This window comes from Catharus ustulatus, chromosome 3 (genome assembly GCF_009819885.2).
Source record: "Catharus ustulatus isolate bCatUst1 chromosome 3, bCatUst1.pri.v2, whole genome shotgun sequence".
Lineage (NCBI taxonomy): Eukaryota > Metazoa > Chordata > Aves > Passeriformes > Turdidae > Catharus > Catharus ustulatus.
Genome location: NC_046223.1, coordinates 18,759,558 through 18,779,679, shown reverse-complemented (window position 1 = coordinate 18,779,679; position 20,122 = coordinate 18,759,558). Strand labels below are relative to the sequence as shown.

Below are 20,122 nucleotides of genomic sequence, written 5' to 3'. Positions count from 1 at the left end.
ACGAAAAAAAAAAATATAAATAGTTAAATATTCTCTTTTTAAACAGCGGGAAAACAGCACGGAGAACACTCCTCCCAAAACAGCATTTGTTAAATGTTGGACAGTGTGACATGGTGATGAAGACACTTTATCTCAGCTGACGTGTTTCATCACAGGAAAAAAAAAAAAAAAAAAAAAAAAAAAAAAAAAAAAGGGAAAGAAAAAACCCCGACAACGCCCGCAAAAGTTGTGCCATGACTCTATCCTTGCTTTCTACGGACTGAAATCTAGTGCTGATGGAAAAGAAAGCATTTTTGAAGAGCCTTCGGGAATCTCCAGCACAAGCCTGCACGCTAAACTCTAAACAACACACTGGAGTTTATCAGCCATGCTTCCAATTCTCGAAAGCTGCTCTTTTTAAACAAGCAGGCTGCCAGGAAGATAAAGGGCAGGGGAAGCCGTCCCACGGGCTCCTGCTGGGCTCTTCCCACGCAGGTACCCAGGGAAAGGGGAATGAGTTAAAGGGGAGAAGCTCCCGGACCCGGGGTTCCGCGGGGAGCCCGGCCGGGTTCCCGGCTCCGGCAGGGCGGGGCCGGCTCCCCCAGGATCACGCTGGAAAGCAGGGAGCGGGTCCCTCGGCTCCGGAGCGGGCTGGGTTGGCTCGGCTCCCCGCTGAGGGAGGGGACGCTGCTCCCGGCGCCGCCCGCCCCGACCCCGCTGAGGGGGTCCCAATGAGGAGGGGCCGCGCTCACCTCGCCCGCTCCCCCGCACGGCGCCGCTCCCGCCCTCCCTTACCTGCGCCGGGGCGGCCTCTCCTACCCCCTCCCTTCCCTGCCTTTCCCTTCCCTGCCCTCCCGCCCCGTCACCTCGCGGGCGGTCCCGGCCCCGGAGTTACGAGCGCCGGCAACAAGTCCCGGCGTCTGCGCATGCGCGCGCGGCCCGCGGTCAGCGCTGCCCTTCCCGCCGCGGTGCGGCCCCTCAGGCGGCCCCGGCCGGGACAGGGCCGGGATAATGCTGCCCCCGCCGGGACAGGGCCGCTCCGGCCGGGATAATGCTGCCCCCGCCAGGACAGTGTCACCCCCACCGGGAAAGTGCCACTCCGGCCGGGACAGGGCCACTCCGGCCGGGATAATGCTGCCCCCGCCGGGACAGTGCCGCGGCCGCGCCTCCCTCAGGGGACGGACCCTCAAATAACCGAGGGAAAGCTGTCCAGCCTGGTGAAGCGCTAAGATCTCTCCTCAAGGGAGACCTTATAGCGCCAACCGGTGTCTAAAGCCAGAATCGAACAGAGTATTTTGTAGCACAGGGAATAAAAAAACGATCCCCAAGAAATGTGAGATATGATTTCCAGAGAGATTTCACAATTTCAGGTCTAGTGAAATGGGCAAGCACGCAGGTGGAAGTGGAGCAGGCCGTACACTGAGATCACAGAATCATGGACTAGAGTGGTTTGGAAGGGACCTGAAATATCATCCAGTTCCAACCCCCTACCATAGGCAGGGACACCTTCCATCAGAGCAGGCTGCTCAGAGCTCCATCCAACCTGCTCTTGGACACTACCAGGGATGGGACATCCACAGCTTCTCTGGACAACTTCTGCCAGTGCCTCATCACCCTCAGAGTGAACAATTTTTTCCTATTATCTAATCTAAACCTGCCCTCTTTCAGTTTGAATCCATTCCCCCTTGGCTTATCACTACATGCCCTTGTAAAACTCCCTCTAAGCCTGTGTAGAAAGTCCCTGTCCAGCTCTCCTGTAGCCCCCTTCAGGTACTGGAAGGTTCTCTAAAGTCTCCCAGAAGCTTTTCTCCAGGCTGAACAATTCCAGCTCTCTCAGCCTGTCTTTGTCAGAGAGGCGGTCCAGCCCTTTCAGCATTTTCGTGATCTCCTCTGAACTTACTCCAACAGGTCCACATCTTTCTTGTGTACCAATTCCCAGATATCCCTAAGGACATCATAGCCGTTAAGGAGTTCATTGCTTCCAGACAACAGGCCAGAAACACTGTACAGCAGGTCCCTGATGTCTACTTTTTCTCTACCCTTTATCTCAGTGTTCCCTCCACAGCCATTTGATACCCAGCATTGCCAGCCATCCTCATCCCCTTGCCCCTGACTGGAAGGACTGACATCAATGACCAGCAGGCATATGAGGAAGAAGAAGATTATGGTAATGATGAAAATGTAACTGCTCAGAGGGAACCAGGGACCACTTGCCTTCAAAGGTTTGCACCCCTACCTGCAGTCTCATGGATGAAGCAGCAGTAACGTCTTAGAACAGCAACCCACTCTAAAACCAACCAAAAATAATTAGGGCGTTGCAAAGTTCAGACTGATGTTACATTGATCAAAACCTCGGTTATCTGCTGACTTTTATGTTTAAAAGAAATTAATGTCCCAGCTGCCAGGAGGCCACTATCTGCTCCATTTGACAGTCCTGATCCTGCCTCTCCATCTTTAACTCCTTGCATACCTGTGTATTCAGACTCTGTGGATTACTTAGGGCCCTGCAAGCATAGCTGCCGTCCTTCTCCCTGCTATTTTATTAATCCACAATTGTTTTGCTCTTCCAAATCCTTGTTTCACTTTTCAGGAGTGCCTGCTCAGTGTAGAGCAGCATCTGGCTGTGCTACCTTGCCTTCTCCCACTTCATCCCACAAAAAGGGAAAAGGCCTGGTTATCCACAGTCACTGAGAGACATTTCAAGACAGAATTGCATCATTTACCTAGCAGATGCATCGTAGATAACCTGTGATTTTAAATTGGCTGTAACAATTATGCTAGTTTGAAAATTACATTAAAGTTCTCAGCTCAGAGTAGCTCAGATTCACTGCTGGAATAAAGAAATCCCACTGCTGTTGAAGGATGTTTTACCTTTAAACACACTCTCTCCTCTCTAGGGCTGTGTCGGTGAGAAAGTTGTTTGGCACGAGTGTCATAGAGTTGTTGTTCCATCCTGTCTTTTCTGGAACAGCTCTTCCTGTGGACAGCTTATTTCAAAACAGGATTTCACAGTGGAATAATTATAATCACTTTTTTAAATTAAGTTTTACTGTTGTGGGTGCAGCAGAGTAGATCTACCATGTAGGTGAAGACTTATGAAGCTCTTGCACTTCTAGGACCAAAATACGTTTGGTTGGTTTTCTCACTGATTTCCTAAGCTGTTCATACTCTTGATTGTTGCCAGGTTTTTCAAAATTAAGGCCTTACTCTGGTTAGATTATCTTACTCTGTAGTGCAAAATTGGTAATATTCAGTGATCTCAACATTGTAGTCTTGACATTCTTCTGTGTGATGAAGATGTAGCTTTTGCCTAGCTACAAAATGATTTTTCCCTCTCTCTCACAAGGATAACATCAAGCTTTTGTCATTTGTTTTTGTTCTTCCTCTGTCTAGACAGGCTCTTTAGCTAAGTGGTGTGATTTTGTTTATCTCTAATTTCAACAACAGAGTCACATTTCCCTCCTCCCTACCTCTTGTAAATAGGGTTTTGTTTACCACTGTCTGTTCTTGTGGTGACAAAAGCCACATACCGTCATTAGTTCACGAACGTTTAATTACGTTGCTAGAGCAGATGGAAAACCACCCTCAGGACTTAGGGAGCAGGTCAATAGACTCTGAAATCCTTCCATCTTTCTTTTATTTTGCATCCTCCATATCCACCTCAACAGCTCTTTAGCACCAGGTTGCACACGTGTGCGGGGTATTTGCACTTCCATGTGTGACTCTTCCCTTACTTTTTTAAATGATCTTATGGCTGAAGAGTTCCCTTGTCACTTTAATTTGATTTATCACAGCAGGACATCCCTTGATGGGTGAGCTCCCAACAGGACTTCAATAGTCTCTGGAGGTGAGTAGCAGGTGGCCTGAGCTTTGCCATGCATGGCAACTCTCGCCGTGGTTTCTTCTCTCTGAAGAAACTCGTCAGCCCAGCTTGCTGTTCCTTACTTATCTGCCTATTCAAATATACCTTAATGGATTTAATTCAGGCTTCCAGTCTGGCAGCCCTTTGCTAGCTTTTAATCTTTGCCTTCATCTGGCAATCTGTTTACGAGCCTCAGTACACCACAGGACGCAGTGTGGGCATTATGGGATTTTCCTTTGGAAGGCCTGAGCATTAAAGTGTTCATAATACAAACTAACAAATAGAAAATCTAGACAGATGCACAGATTTAAATATCGTAGTACATAGTACAAATCAGCAAGCAGCAAGTCTTAATTTAAATTGACAATTCACCCTTCTTTTCTCTCTATTATTTTAAATTGCTTTTGTCATGCTGCTTCTCATTCATAGGCAATATGTTGACTTTCAAGGTAAAAATAGCCTTGCATTAAAGTTGGATTGTATTTTTATTAATCAATACAACAGATTATTATACAATGCATTTAACCAAATATATCTAGCGATATATGATAGAAATTTGCTTTTCTTTTCTTTTACATTTAATGTCAGATAGGAAATGGTAAATGTAGCATTGGTATCAATGCTTGAGCACGATTCATTTTTCTTATCACCTTCATCAAGCTATACTTGGATGAAAACTGGGATTTTATTAAAACACACAGGAAACTGCAATCTAAAATTGCAATGCTGAAAAGTACGGGTGGAAAAAGTAGGCTTATTGCAACATACTTTGCGTAAACTTGATTTATGAAGTGGTGAGTCCACGAGCTTCCTCATCGCTCACCTCTAGGCAGGGTGAGGTTTTACACCTTGGGTTTTTTTGGAGTAGTTGCAGGTGTGGGGAATCCCTTGCTGATACACAGGATTGTTAGGTTTATTGTTAGCTTGTCACAGTGCAACCGCTGTGGGTGTGACACAATTTGGTGTAAAACTAGGCCAAGGTGGCCAGTAACGTGAGTGACTTCATTATTTCCTGAATGTGCACATTATCTTAATGCTTATCTGTGCATTAACCCCATGCATAGGTGGCACAGCAGTAACTATAATTAAGGCAGCTCCCCGAGAGAGAGGAAGATGAAGAAACCATCTGGTCCAATCTGGCTTGTCCCACTGAAGAGGAGGGCACCTGGCCACATGAGCCCTTGGATTTATCAGGCACCAGGTGTGCTTGTTACCAGTATGAAATACCAAACCACTCAGAGCTTGCAAAGTTTTCCCATTCCCAGGTACAACACACATTGGTTTTACTGAACAGCTCCAGTGTCCTCCAGAGCCTCTGGGCTCCACAGGTGTCCTCACTATACACAGTGACTCCTGTTGCAACAGTACTGAGGTGAGTCCTGGGCAGAATTTAGCATCCTTGCCTCATATTTTGCTTTCCCTGGAGCACAAAGATGAGTGGTTGTTTGTCCAGGAGCCACAAAACACTCCAGGAGATCTTGCAGTCTAAGCCATTGGTGGGTCAATTCAGCTGGGTTTGCTGCAGCCTTGGATTGAGAGTAAATTTTTGTGCAGCAAGCTCTGAAATCCTGGTTTTAATCCAAATAGGTCAGAAGAGGTAAACTAGTTTTTCCCATTTTATTTTTTTTTTCTTTCCAAACACTACTCAGTTTGACAACTTTGAAGAAACTAGTCGTGGTTCAATCTGCTGTATCCACACTCTATCTACAGAGAGTCCAGTGAGATTACCAGCTTTTAGACATAAGAGCTCTGTTCCAAAGCCTTGGTGACAGCACTTCCTATCTTACTGGCGTGATTTCCCTTAAAATGTCAGCATCAAACATGCTGCTTGATCATTTATTAATTTATAGATTAAATAGGTTTTTTGAGGACTTTTATAATGAGCAGTCTTTTTTTTTTTTCCGTTGGGCAAGAATTCCCCCTTCCCTCTTCTGGATTTACAGATGAAAATAATTCTGTGTCCAAACTGTGAGGATTTCAAAGAGCTGGCAAGGTCTGAGTTACAATTTCCACAGCAGCAGTGACTTGGCTCCTTTGCAGACAGAGCAGGCGAGCATGGGGGGTCATTAATGACAGCAGGATGATCCTGGTGAGCCCAAGCAGGGGGTCAGGTGCCAGGGATGCAAGAGGCAAGTGGCTGGGGTGTCTTGGTGTCAGGATGCAAAGTGGCTTAAGCAGGAAGATGTGAAGAGCTTTGGCCATGGCAAACAGCCACAACCAAGGGCAGTGAGGCCTTTCAGGAGCAAGGAAGCTCCTGAAGCTGGGAGAGCATGTAGAACATGACTGGAAATGGTGGGGAGCAGCAGCATCCAACCAATTCCAAGTGCATGACTGCTGCTTGAGGCACACCACAGGCATGTGGATCCTAGCTGTGTGCTTTCTGGCACTTCCACTTTAGGGAAGCAGAGTTGCTTAAGTATGTCCATTCCTTAGTGTGTGATTACCTGTCGGACATATTATCACTGTACTTTCTGATTTTCCCATTCTTGTCCCTCCCTGTCCACTCTTTCCTTCCTCTTTCTGTAGTATTTTATTTCCTCCCCCCATTCATCCTTTCTCTTACTTCCTTTCTTGTGATTCTTTCACTCCCTCTAAATCACTTTCTTTTCTTTCTGCATCATCTTTCTCCTTTCACATGTATGCAAACAATATAAAGGTATTTCCTCACATCTCTTCCAGCTGGACTTGGCATGTTTGGCATTGCCTCACGAGTGGGAGTGTGGCCTAATCTGTGTAAAAAGGGAAAGTAATGTAGTCACTGCAAGGTGAGCAGCTTAGACACACAGGTGATCCTGTAACAGATGGCAAGAGGGACATGGTTTGTTTTACTAAGATACTTTAAGTACAGTAATCGTTAGAGTCTATTGGTGATTAGAGTTTTGTTGATAGAAACTGTGCTTGGCTGGTGCCTTTGAAAAATCAGCTTATTTATTTTGGTGTCTAAATATGGACTTGAAAATTTTGGCCAAGGCAATTTGCTCAAGGTCACAGTCCTGACTCAGGGACAGAACTGGGAAGAGAACCCAGATGTTTTCAACTCTCCTTTCCTACTGATACTGTGTACAGTTTCAGTAAAGCAGATGTTTATATTTAGATTCACTGAAGTAGATGTTTGTATATTCAGGTTATGTATCAGATAATGATAGAGTAAGGGGTCAGAGTTAATCTGGGAGAAGTTAAGAGCAGGTCCTGTAAAGTGACATGGCTTCTGGAATGAGATGAAGTCCAGGATGGAAGAAAGGATCAGTGTTACATGGGAACACCTAAGCAAACTATTCCTGCCTTCACAGTATGTTGTACCTTTTCTTTTACACCCGGGCTGGGTCAGTTCTGGGGCTGTACAGTGAAGAGAGCAGGTTCTACATGTAGAGCCCTGGCATGAGCAGACCTGAGGTTTAAGGCCCTAAATTGCCAACTGCTCTGGGCAACAGTGAGCAGGGTGATTGTAATTCCTTTGCACCCTAGTTCCTGTGAAGATTAGAAGAGTTTCATATGTCAATGTAAGACCTTGAACTTATTAGTCAAGTTATCATAGTGAGAGCATTTCTCAGAGGACATGAAATTGTGTTAAGGAACACAATTAATTGTGTTAAGGAACAACTGTGTTCTGTTATTGCTGTGGTTTTTAGGTCAGTTCAGGTCAGGAAACCCATGCAACAGTGTATTTTCATGTCCTATTATGAATCACAACATTTTCTCATTTAGGATAGCAAGTGTCAACAGTTTACCAGCCTGGGAACACAGTGAAGACCAGAGGTAAGCTTTCCTACCACGAGGGACTGAAAGTAAATCAAACAGAGTTTTAAGAGCCCATTTTCCAAGTCTACTTCACATAATGATTTTCAGATTCCTCCCACTGGATTTGCAGAAACTGAACTTCCTCGAAAACATTGTTTTCCTGGAGTGTGCCTCAGAGGTGTTCCAATAGATCTGGTCAAAATGATCAAGTACTTCAAATTAATTCTGGGGTCATCTACGTCTCTGCTCAAATCACAGTAATTATTTCTAGTTTTGATGTCACAGGGTAAAATATTCTTTGCTCTATTTTAGAATCAAAGCAGAGAAAAGGGACTAAACACCCAAGTTTTGCTCAATGAAAAATAGATTCTAAATTCCTTCCTGTACCTTCGAAAAATCTTCTCAATGTCTATGATTTGTCAAAAGATGCTGAATTCTGCACTGGCAAATGCTGAAGCTGAGAGCCATGCTGCATAGATAAAATAAATTTTAGTCACCGTGTCTTTAGTTATTCAGCCTGGAAAGCTGACAGATGTCAGCTTCAAATGCATGGCATTTCTTGCAGAATCACATGTCAAAGCCAAAATTAAGGCTCAGAAATGCATTTGCTTGCTATGTGGAAATGTTGGCCATTAATTAATGGTTTTGAATAAGCAAATGGTAAGGTAAGAAAAGGTAAAAAAGCCAAACCAAACAACTGAAGTTTGTGTTTCACGCTTCAAGTGACCTGACCAAGTGTGGCTAAATTCCCTTGTAAAATCAAAAGACCATGATGCATCTCCCATGGTGCTGCAGTATGAATGCTAAAAGGATTAAAACTGGTCAAGTCACAGAGCTTTATTTTTTGCTCTTTTAAGGGTCATGTTATATCAGAGACTTTGTACTCCTTCTTTACATAGATATGAGCACATGGCAGGAAATTACATAATTTCCTGTGCCATGAAGTGAAATACCCTTTTCTGTTCTGTTTTGGAGTCAAATACACAAAAAACGGTGTTTTTTCAGTTCTTTTCTTCTGAATTCTTTATAATTAAATAGTAATAACATTCCAAAATGTTAGAAACCAATACCATGACAATATAAATATTTAAGTGAAAACAGCTTTTTTATAACTGCTTGAGTAGGAGCAGTCTATTCACACTTTCTGAACATTGCAGCATTATTTGAAAACAAAATTAGGGGGCTAATTTGATATTTGTTGTTTTGAAATTCTTGAAGGTGTAACAAACTACTCAATCTAGACTGAAGGGGAATGGAATGAAGAGGATAAATAACAAATCACTACTAATACTAACCGGCTCACTAGATTTTAAAAATGAGTTTATTTGAAATTTTATTAACAGATCAAAAATCTTTTAAAAGGAAACAAAATTTCAAATAATCTACAGGCCATTAAGACCATTCTCTGAAGGGATGTCAACACTCTGAAGACAAAGAAAAGCTTCCTGCAAAAGTTTGGTGCAATGCTTACATCCTCTTTCTCCTTAAAAAGAATGAACATCCAGCATCAGGATGAGGGAGTATAGTCTGATCCAGACCATGTTTTCCAAGATGGTTTTGTATCTCTTGGAACTCCCAGCTTCCTGGATCCTCTCAGAAATGTTCTCCCTGTATGGGCCCAGCTCACACAGAGCTCAGACAGGCATTGTTACTGGACCCATTCAGAATTCTACCTCACCATCACTTTGATCACAGCAATAATGTGCTGGTAACATCAAGGACAAGAGCCATGTGCAAGTAATTATTTTTGAAACTGAATACATTTAAGTTCTGTGGTGTGAAACCCACTGACATGCAATAGCCCCAGAGTCATGTCAGCAGCAGATGTTACAGATGGAAAACAACCACGTGAACAGTTTAGCTCATTGTCCTGTTGTTGCAAGTATCTTTTTGCCAATCAGTAGATTTGCTAAGGCACTGCCCAAGCTAATTTTGAATATCTCAGTGAGGACTAGCAGAAGGCTTTGGGCAGCTGCTCTTCACTCTATCAGAGGTACCAGATTAGAGAAGTCTAAGCTATCAATTCCATCTTGTCTTCTGCACGTGTTTTATCACTTAATTTTGCCTTTTACAATCTTGCATTGGGTTTTGTTCTTTTCTGAACAAGTAACAGCCCTTTTCAGAGGTTTTTTTGCACTACACTAACAAATTACTGTTTCTAAAACAGCTCAGCATTTTTAGCAGAAGATGTTGCTTTTTAAGTCTCACTCATCTTGGCCTTTCATTTTTATTTTTGACCTGCAGGAAAAAAAAATATTTTTCAGCAAAGTTAGTAATGCAAATTATTCAACTTGCATTAACATATACTTCATGATCTTTCTGCCTTTGCAGCTTCTCCTGGTAATAGAAATAAATTACAGTTGCTAGAATATAGTGTTACTCTTTTTCTATCTGAGTTTGGGAAAATTGATTAATTTTTTCTTTCTGAGGCAAAAGAGGACAGTCTGTTCAGTGAAGGGAAACTTATTAGAGCTAAAATTAACTGGAGGAAATACAATCCATAATTAAACCAGGTTACTCAGTGCCACAGATGCAGTATGAATAGTATTCCAACCGTATTAGCACGAGAGGAAAATGGGTACATCTCTCAGTTTTTGGAATGCCAATTGCCACACAAACTTTGCACAGAATCAGTAAGGGCTATGGGACATTGAATCTGCACATTAAGGCAGAAGAAACGTACTTTAAAAAAAAATTATAAACTTCTACAGCATAAACACAGTTGCAAGGAAAAAGCAGCATTTTAACTAGGCCAACAAATAGGCTCTGATTAGAAATTAAGTGGTGCTCCCACAGAATTCAGCCATTTCTCAGTAATTAGGACATTCCTTAATGAAGTGGACTGTGGTATAAAGCAAGCAATTCAGGGCTGTATGCTTATTTATCTGATTCAACTGCATTAGCTAAATGTCAGTGTTTTTGCCAGCAGCCTGTGCTGCAGCCATCAGAGCAGTGACAAGTCCTGCTTCTCCAGCTACAAACAAGGAACAGACTGGGGCAGTGGGGAGGAGACTGCTAAAGCCATAGAAAATGCTGTATTTAAACAGTTGTGTTTGTTTTTCTGTAAAAAAAAAATAAAAATATCTTGAAGATCTCCATTCTGCCAGAACACTGGCACTTTGCAAACACTGCCAACACAAACCCCTGCGAGTGAGCCAGCTGACATCAGCTGACCAAAGACATGGGAGAACTTTGGACATTTTATCCATTCCTCCTCAGACAGACTGCCTTTTGTCCTGGCCATCTGACCAAAACAAGCTCACGACTAAAGCAGAAGCTGCCTATGGAAGATGTGGTTCTGTCAATGCAATTGGAGATACACAGCACCAGAATAGGATGTGATCTTTCAGGTATTTCCGTTGGAGATGGCCAGTTCAGTCTGGCCTGTGCTGATGATGAGGGAAAACAGCCTCATGTCCTTGCCTAGATTAAATAAACTGGGCAATTTCTGTGTAGCTCAAGCAGGTGATTATTTGGACCACAAAAGTTGCCACTGAAACAGGCTCCTCAGCAGGAGAGTAAACACTAAGGACTGAGGCTGAGGTTGCAGCATCTTTGGAATGAGATCTGTGCACTCAGAGCAGCCATGATTCATCTGAGACATGGAAAATGAAGTTCTATTTCCCAGAGCCAAGTTAGCCAGAGCTCCCAACACAGATCTAATGTTCCTTTTATGACTTTATACCCACTGGAAGGGGAAAGGAATGCATGGGCAGCAGGTAAGTCAGGTGATCCATGGTTGAGCCCAAAGCCTATAGGCACAAAAATTAACAAGGCCAAATTTTTGCTGCAAATCACAACCAACAGAAAGATCAACCCAACTGCATTGAGTGGCTCTGTTGTTTTCAGTCTAGCCCTGGGAGACATTCAGATGTCTTGTGTTATCAGGCCTTACCTTCTGGAAACTTTTCCATGCCAGATACTTGCAGAGCAAGCTGAGGCCATGGGGAGCAAACTCCAGGGAGCTGTACTGGCCCACAGAACTCCTGGGTGCCTCTATTCTGTCTCTGTACACTGAGCAAGCTATTCATGCTCTCCTATGAAGGCTGAGAGAGATGGGACAGTTCAGTCTAGGGAAGGGAAAGGCTCTGGAGATACCTTAGAGCACCTTCCAGTACCTAAAGGGGGCTTACAAGGGAGCTGGAGAGGGATGTTTTACAAGGGCATGTAGTGACAGGACAAGGGGGAACGGCTTCAAAGTGACAGAAGAGAGGTTTGGTTTAGATTCTAAGAGGATGTGAGGATGGTGAGGCATCAGGTTGCCCTGAAAAGTTGTGCCTATCTGATTCCCAGAAGTGTTCAAGACCAGGTTGAAGACAACTTTGAGCAGGGTTTGGTGAGCTCCACACCTTCTGTCTAGACCTCTTTGACTCAGGGCCAGTGGCTGCTTAGGCCATGACAGCCAAAAATAAGTTAAGATTCCTAGGAAATCCCACTTTTAGGTGTGCAGCCTGGGTTTGCTGGTGGGAATATTCAGTTTGGAGCACTGTTGTGTGGCTGATGGGTGCATTGGTGAGGCAGTGTGAGAGGGACATGTACTCATGCATAGCCTGCATTTTACTTCCAATTTTGAAGCCTCTAAACATGACCAACCTCTTCTGCAGTGTTTTGTTAGCTGTGTAAAACTTGGTGTGCTTGAGGCAGAGAAAGAACATGCAACAGAACTTGTAGTTGAATTCTTTTTTAACTTGGCATATTAATAACTGCATCTTAACCACTCTTATTTTTACTTCTACACTCCTGGATTCGGAAGGCCCTGACTTTAGGGAAAAACAGACCAAAATCTACACAGAGTTGTGCCCCCATCTCCATATGACAAATGTGTTGCACAAACGTGACTTTTCTTGGAGCACACAGAAATTGTTGCCTTTCACATCACTCAAGCAAGAGCTGTTTCAATGTGAGCCCAGTTGCAGTACAAAAGGGTTATGACCATGGCAATTGAAATCTTCAAAAGTTTAATATTCAGACCCTCAATACTGCAAATACATTTCAAACGTTCTTGTTTCCCAGGATAATAGCTACATAATTAGGGTAAGCCTTTCACACTTTCTCTTTGATCCCACTGGATTTATTTACCAAAAATCATTGCACGGATGTGCCCAGCAGATGTCTTACAGAAGTGCTTGTAACAAAATTAAAAGCTTAAATACAGAGATTCTCTCTCCACTAAGTACTGGCTTTTATTAAAACTGGGAGTTGCTCATACTTCACCTCTTGTAACCTCTTTGAATCCTCTGTTTGACATTTCAAAAGTGCCATGCAGGTTCTAATACACATTACACAGAAAGAGCTATTATAAAATTCCTGACTTTTTCTTGTTTGCACGACAAAAGGGGAATGGCAAATCCTCCAATTGGACCAGATAATCACTCTCCTGTGAAAAGCCTGCAATACACATCCTCTGTTTTCTTCTTAGCTGAGCTTCAAGTATGTTTGGTCAATAATTTTATTTTGGGTGTGAAGCCCATAAATCACCTTCCAATACACATTGGACAGTGAAGAGTCCTGGTGGATTTGGCATCAGCCACAGGAGAAATCACATCTGGATACAGGATGCTGCTGGAGCAATCAGACATTTTCATTTCATGTTGTTGTGAAGAACACTCACTTTGGAGTTGGACTAGTCTCTGGATCAAAGACTAATTGGATGGATAAATAATGATGAGATTGTATCTTCTGACATAAGAGAGAAACCATTAAAAATCCATGGATTGCAGTTTTATCCAGGTAACCATATAAACCTAACAAATTCCCTGCTGGAACTGAGCTGGCCAACACTCAGAGAAAGTCTGCAGAAAACTTTGTCAGTCAGCTGAGCACTGCACAGGTGGTTTCCAAGCCTCTGGCACAGCTCATTGTGTGACCAGTTCTTTTGCCCAGCCTCTGGGAATTAGCAATGTGCCATTTGGCTGGAGAGACGGTCCTGAGGGAAGAGCTGGGTGCATGGAGCTTTCCTAAAGGGCTGAGGGGTCACAAAGATTTCAGAAAGAAACCTTCCCTCTTATTTGCAAGCACGGGAGTATGTCACATGAGCTCAACCTGAGGCCAACAAATGAAGTGGATATTTTTCACTGCTGTTTGTGTCTTGGGAATGGATGTATTTTGAATTAATATACAAATGCATGTCTAAAATTAATCTCTGGAGGAAGATGCTACACAAAGTGCAGGATTAAAGAATGCACTGCCTTGGGCCATGTGCAGGCTATTACTTTGTAGTCTGTTCCATTTTTTACTTAAAACTCAATTTAGCTAAATAAGGTGCCCTTTTAACATCTAACAGAGGCTTTATCATGCTTAAGAAGACAAGTTTCTTAAAGGGTTGTAAAGACAAAGCAGGCAGTACCAGAAGTGTTGAGTGGGGCTCTTTCAGACGGCTTTATTGCCTTCCCCTGAGTACAAAACAGGCTGCCTCCCTGGGCTGACACTTGTTTTAATGAGGGATGAGCCACAGTGGGGTGATTTTGTACAAGTTCATTACATTGCATCCTCCAGACAGACTGTCCTCAGGGCACACTATTCAGTCTAGGTATGGGGTGAAACTGGACCAATTTTAAATCATTTACAGAGCCATATAAAATCCAAAGGGCCTTTGATGCTGAAGACATTTGTATGTAAGCTCAGGCATGTGGCAGCTGAAGAGGATGAGAATCTGCCCCAAGTGCCATGCTCCTTCATGCTTTTATCAATTACATTTTATTTCTTCAGTTCAATTCTCCTGGGTGCCAAAAATAGATTTCCACATCTTATACCAGCAAAGGCCAGGGAAGAAGAGGGTGTAAGTTTGCAGTTCAAGTGTTACAAGGTAAACATCCAGCCTCCTAACCCCAGCCTTCAGATCACCTCCACTCTCCAGAGCCAGTTCTCTATTGTGGCCATTAACAGCATTCAAGATAGTGATATTCTTCATCCATGCTGAATGTGGAATGGTGCAGTGGTTTCTCATGTTCACTGGGAAGTGATCTGCCTTTACATAAAGCCTTCTTCTTCTAAGCATGAGTATTATGAAACCCACAGGAATCCATAAAGAGTGATGGGACTTTTTTTAAAATGTCACATCTGTACATCTTCCACCTTCTGTGATTCAGAAGCAGCGTAGAAGACCATAAATCATTCAACTGCTGTGATTCACTGCCCTGATTCATACACTGGATACAAATATTCAGAGATCAAAGTGGAACCTAATCCCCCCCCACCCCAAAGATTTAAATAATTTTTCAATGCTTGCCATAAAAAAGGACTTCCAGCTAAAGCTAAATCTTCTCCTGATTGATATTGGCTGCTTTAGGTAGCAAGTTCTCTGCAGTAAAGATTGATGAAGACTCATATGGCATAGTACATAAAGCAATGTATTCTGCAGTTGTCCTCCCTCCCTAGCAAGGCTGAACAGGGGACACTGATTGCTCAGGGGTCTTCTGGGCAAATATTTACAGGAGATTTAAAAAAAAAATTGAAATTTCATTCCCGTGAAGGAATCTGGGAGCCCCCTAAGCCTTCTTGTATTAACTTTGCAGTGGATGAAGGTGTTAAACTGGCATGTGTCTACCAACAAGGGAGTGATCCTTTTAAGTCCTTTGCTTCGTCCCCACTTGTGAAATTTGTTGTGCCAGTGGGACGAGGCTGGCTATAAAACCCCAGCACCGGGGACCTCCATCCAGCTCGGGCAGCCTGCCAGCACATCTCTGCCGAGAGCAGCCCCAGGGAGATCCCCCCCTTCATCTCTGCCGGGCAGGGAGCTGCTTCTCTGGCGGAGGAGGATGGAGCTGAGGTGTGCCCGGATGCTCTGCGTGCTCTGCCTCGTCCTCACGGTCCAAGCGTTTACCCAGGAAGGGCTCAAGGAGCTGGTGCTGAAGCAACTGGGGCTGTCCGAGGTCCCTAAACTTCACAAGCGAGATTTGGAGGATCTGGTTATCCCAGACCACGTCAAGAACAAGTACATGTCCATGCTGAAGCGCCAGAGGGTGAAGCGCCGAGCTCTGCCGAGCCTAGCTGGCATCCTCAGGGGGATCCCGGGACACACAGGTAATGTTTCTCCTGCTGGGAGCATCCCAAGCATCCTGCTGCTGCCAGCGGAATCTGCCCGGGCTCTGCCGGCCGCAGCAGGATGGGCAGAGGCAAACCCCGGAGGGGAAGGGGAATGAGGATCGGGTTTGGCTCCAAAGCTCAACTGGGCGGAGGAGGTGCATGCAACAACACGGTAAAGACTAACAAGCACTCCTTGTACCTGGAGTCCTTCCAAAGGGCAGGATGCTGCTGGAGCTTGATGGAAGCCTTGGTACCCTGGGAACACTCTGGGCAGGTGGGGGAAAAAAAAGTGCAGGCCATATAGGTTTTGGGAGAAATCTGATAGGAATCACATCTCTTGGAGGATATTTCACTCTTTCATCTCTTTTGTAAAGGTTTGTTTTTTACAGGAAAGATTATCAAGGAGGAAAACAGCCACAAAGATAGAATAATGGCTGTACAAGGGCGCTTAGAGCTTATTGTGCTTTCAAAGGACATACACTGCACCCTGGGCAGCAAGTGAAAATACTTTTTCATTCCAAGTGGTGCAGTTTCCTCCTTTCATGCCCAGCACTAGCACGGAGGTGCACACTTTTTGAGGTCTGCTCAGTTTGGGGTCATCTTATGTCAGAGATTTAGTTCTTCCAGCTGTGCAGAGACTCAGACATAGGAGAATAATCAAGGCATTTGCAAGACATTGATTCAAGTATGCATTAGAAAAGATGTGTTTAGTGGCTGTCTCTGCCACAAGGGCTCAACTGGGAGCATGGAAGGAGGGTGCAGCAGGATGGCAGTGACAGGCCATCTTTTTTGTCCCCAACTGCACAGGCATGACAGGAGAAATCCTCTACTCTGACACAACCACACGCCAGAGGCTGATGTTTGACATGGAGGGCAGAATACCCAAAAACAGCGAAGTCACAATGGCTGAACTGAAACTCTTCAAAAAGCCTCTGGACAGAGCAAAGCTGCCTGCCAAGCAGTCTCACAGGCCTGTCTCCAACGCCAGAGTCAGCGTGTACTGGGTGCAGAGGCAGCATGATGGTACCAACAGGACCTCCCTGATAGACTCCAGGTAAGAAAGGGGTTTCTGCTGGAGTTACAGAGTTTGGGTCCTCTGGGGTGCATTTGGGTATCATGTGGCTGTGCCTCAGCTCGATCTGATGGAGCTTACATCTGTACAACCAGGTTATATGGCCTCTAAACCCAGACTGAGCTTGTAAGAGCAGATATTATGCTAAGATGTCAATATATGATAATTCTTTGAAATAATCTGTGAAATGTTGCCATGTACTGCTATGTCTTCCCCTCTAAAATCCCCCACCTGGTTCAGTTTTCTGTCACTAACTCAAGTGGGTTACTGGCTGCTAGTATTCTTTCCAATGGCCATTTAATTAGCTGGTTTAAACAAGTAAGTTATGCAGAAAGCATCTGATTCTGTAATGGTGAGATCTGTGGAAGTTTTGCTACCCTTGAAGGCAGAATTAGACTAGACTAGAAAGTTATGGCCCTAATGCAACTCAGACAGGAGCAGGTGGGAGCCTGGTGCCTACCAGGCTGTCATCACAAGTACTGAGGTTGCACATGATCCTACACCACCTAATTTTTTGTATGAGCATATAGAGAAGGTGTTTTCTGGCCCTTCAGTGTCTGTTAGAGCTGCATGCTTCTTTTTGAGGTGGTAGTTCACTACTGTGAGTGCTCACCCAGAGCAAAAATTATGATCTAATCAAGGCATGTGACAATCTACAGGTAGTAAATTATTCTGCTGCAATAACAGCGCTGCTAGCCCGGGATTTATCTGATGGGCTTTTCTAACACCAAGCCCTTGTCACACAGGCTGGTTCCTATTCGTGAGTCGGGCTGGAAGAGCTTTGATGTGACCCAGGCCGTGCATTACTGGCTGCGAAACAAGAGGCGGGAGCCGATGTTCCTGGAGGTGTGGATCGAAGGGGAAAGGGTGGGCAGCTACGCCTCGGAAATGGCCAAAGCTGTGAGCTTCACCTCGCAGGACCCCAAGGATAGAGCCCTAGGCAAGCCTGAGCTGGTGCTTCACACCCTCAACTTGGATGACTATGGGTATGTACGAAACCTAAATCTGTACTGTCTGCGGTGTAATTTTATCCCTGAATTATTGCTGGGGGGAGCAAAGCCAGGGTGGGCAGCTCTTACCCTCACAAGTGTTCACCAGCTGTGAACGGAGTAGCTAGAAAGCTGCTGCTGAATCTCACCTCTTCCTGTATCTGTTGTCTGAATACTCGAACAAACCTGAGCACAGCCCAGATTTCGTGTCTCAGAGTCCGCCTGTGCTATTAGCAGCACGGAGGATTTCTCCCACTTCCCAGTTTCCAGTCACAGCACCCATTCTTGTTTCTCCCTTGGTGTCCAGGAGCCCTGGGGAGTGCAGGGAGGAGGTGACCGTGGGCAAATCCACCTGCTGCCGGCAGAAGCACTACATCAGCTTCCGCGAGCTGCCGTGGGCGCAGCACTGGATCCTGGAGCCGGCGGGGTTCCAGGCGTACCGCTGCTCCGGGAGCTGCCTGCAGCCCCCCCGCTTCCCTCGCCGCCCGGGCTCCGGGCAGCGCTCCTGCGCCGTGGCCGGGAGCTCCGCGCTGCCCATCCTCTACCTCGTCCGGAGGGGCAACCACACCGAGATCGAGGCGGCCGAGTTCCCCAACATGATCGTGGAGAGGTGCGGCTGCCTCACGGACGGCGAGGCGCTGGTGTGAACAGGGGGTGGCCTGGGGGTCACACATCGCCCACAGCCCTGCCGAGAGCCACCCAGCCCCGGGGTGATGAAGGTGCGGGGGGTTCCTGCTGCAAGGGTCAGCAGCGCTGGGGCCCTGCAGAGAGAGTGCACTTAGTAGCACTGGGCTCAGAGGAGCATGCATTTCACCCTGGAGTATTCAAACAGCTCCAGGCAAAAGAAGAGTGCCCATCACCAGGTGAAGTGCAAACTCGTGGGCTCAGCTTTTCATTCTTGGTCCTTGTCTGTTCAAGCTGTGTTTTTGGTGAGCTGGAGAGAGGAAGCACTTACATGTATATAATCTGTACACACACATACATACACATTCACACATGTACAGAGTGTATGAATAAATGTGTGTATTGTCTACATACTGGATAGCTACGTATTGATTACATACATATATATATGTACATAAAACATTGCCTAGAGCCCAAAGGAACATATTTATGTGCATATGTGTTGCATGTACATATACATATCTACATGTACATAAAATATTATCTGAAACTCAAAGGATTATATTTTTGACCCCTGCACCACAGGCTTAACCAGTTTTAGGCAGAATCAACAGGGACATTAGGACTTAGGTTTGCTTGCACAGACAATAGTTTGTTTTTCTGATTCTGTATTACAGTTATGTCAATGTAGGGATATTTTTCATGTTGTGTGCTTTCAAAATCAAGGAAAAAATAAAATACAAGTATTAAAGTTGCCATGTGTTTGCTTGTATTTGTGGAGGGGAAAAGATCTGTCACACTTCTGTGAGTGTCCAGTGCCCAGCTCCTATAAACATACACACAGTAGCTTCTCAGGTACCTGTGTGACCCCACCTTCTTCTGGTGAAGCTTTCCTGCTCCCCCAGGGACAGGGCTGAATCAGCAGGCAGAGCAGAGCCTACACTGCCAGCACTTCATCCTGAACTGCTGCGGTGTTTAAGCCAACCCTTTCTTAAAGAGAAAACCTAGAATCTCATCTGCCAGCAGGAGGTGGCAGAACCTGCAGGGGTCAGCTGGAGCTGGAGTGCAGGGAGGGATGAGCTGCCTCCCATCCCCTTCCCGCCCAGGGAACCTGACCCTTCCTGTTGGACATCTCACCAACACATACCCTGGAGAAATGCTATGATAATCTGGTTTAATCCTCTGAGAACTGTTCAGAACTCCTGGCTAGGGTGTCACCATGCTGATGATTTCGTGTCAAACTCCTCGGTTCATAACCCACTGAGATGCCAGTGGCTGTAGGGATGAAGTTTTGCTACTGACCATCTCTGTTGGATGGTGGGATGTAGTCCCCGAGGCTCTGGCTGAACCTGCTGCTGGTGCAAGGGCTCTGAAATGTGTTTGTGTGACTAGACAGGGTGACCATGGACCAGGGGAAAAGAGGGACCTGTTTGACTCTGCAGCGGCTTTGTGTCGCCCGTCAGGAAGATGCGAGTGCTCCTGCTGCTCTGCACGACCCCAGGTCCGAGGTCACCCAGGCATCTCTGCCATCACCTCATGGGTAGGCTGGCATCTCTCACTTGTGTAAACACCTGTGGCAAAAGAGTTTCAAAGGGAGGAAAAAAGGCAAAAGCACAAACTCACCATTCACCAGCCTGGGCTACAGCACCGTTGGTCGCTGGAGTCAGAATTGGATGAGCCAGAATGATCCCGGCCATTCCCTTCTCATGACTATGTAGTATCTACCTTAATGGCACTGGCATTCAGCCCCAGGTCATCTCCACCCAGCTCGGGGCAGGGCAGAGCCTGAAGGCCAGGAGCTCAGCTATCACCTCGAAGAACAAAAGCGGCGAT

The 20,122-nt window shown here is 45.3% G+C and overlaps 2 protein-coding genes across 3 annotated transcripts in view; one reads left to right on the top strand and one right to left on the bottom strand.

Annotated features, from left to right (window-relative positions):
• TMEM63A (transmembrane protein 63A) overlaps positions 1-951 on the bottom strand; it is a 29,401-nt gene extending 28,450 nt beyond the window's left edge. The window contains exon 1 of one of the 2 annotated variants that reach the window (XM_033054568.1): positions 846-951. The gene's annotated coding sequence lies outside the window, so the exon portion shown is untranslated. Of the gene's footprint in view, positions 1-774; positions 822-845 lie in introns of those variants that run through there. The other variant, XM_033054569.1, reaches the window with a different exon arrangement.
• LOC116993695 (left-right determination factor 2-like) lies at positions 1-20,006 on the top strand. Its single transcript, XM_033054571.2, has 5 exons — positions 1-474; positions 15,094-15,601; positions 16,412-16,658; positions 17,423-17,662; positions 17,973-20,006. The coding sequence occupies exons 2-5, from the start codon at positions 15,337-15,339 to the stop codon at positions 18,310-18,312; spliced, it is 1,092 nt and encodes a 363-aa protein (XP_032910462.1). The 5' UTR covers positions 1-474; positions 15,094-15,336; the 3' UTR covers positions 18,313-20,006.
• The last annotated feature ends 116 nt before the right edge of the window (positions 20,007-20,122 follow it).

Bases quoted from the DNA above. Each gene is read 5' to 3' on its own strand.
- LOC116993695 (XM_033054571.2), top strand. From the start codon at position 15,337: ATGGAGCTGAGGTGTGCCCGGATGCTCTGCGTGCTCTGCCTCGTCCTC. The intron at 15,602-16,411 runs GTAATGTTTCTC...CCAACTGCACAG, and splicing joins GGGGATCCCGGGACACACAG to GCATGACAGGAGAAATCCTC. The intron at 17,663-17,972 runs GTATGTACGAAA...CTTGGTGTCCAG, and splicing joins CTCAACTTGGATGACTATGG to GAGCCCTGGGGAGTGCAGGG.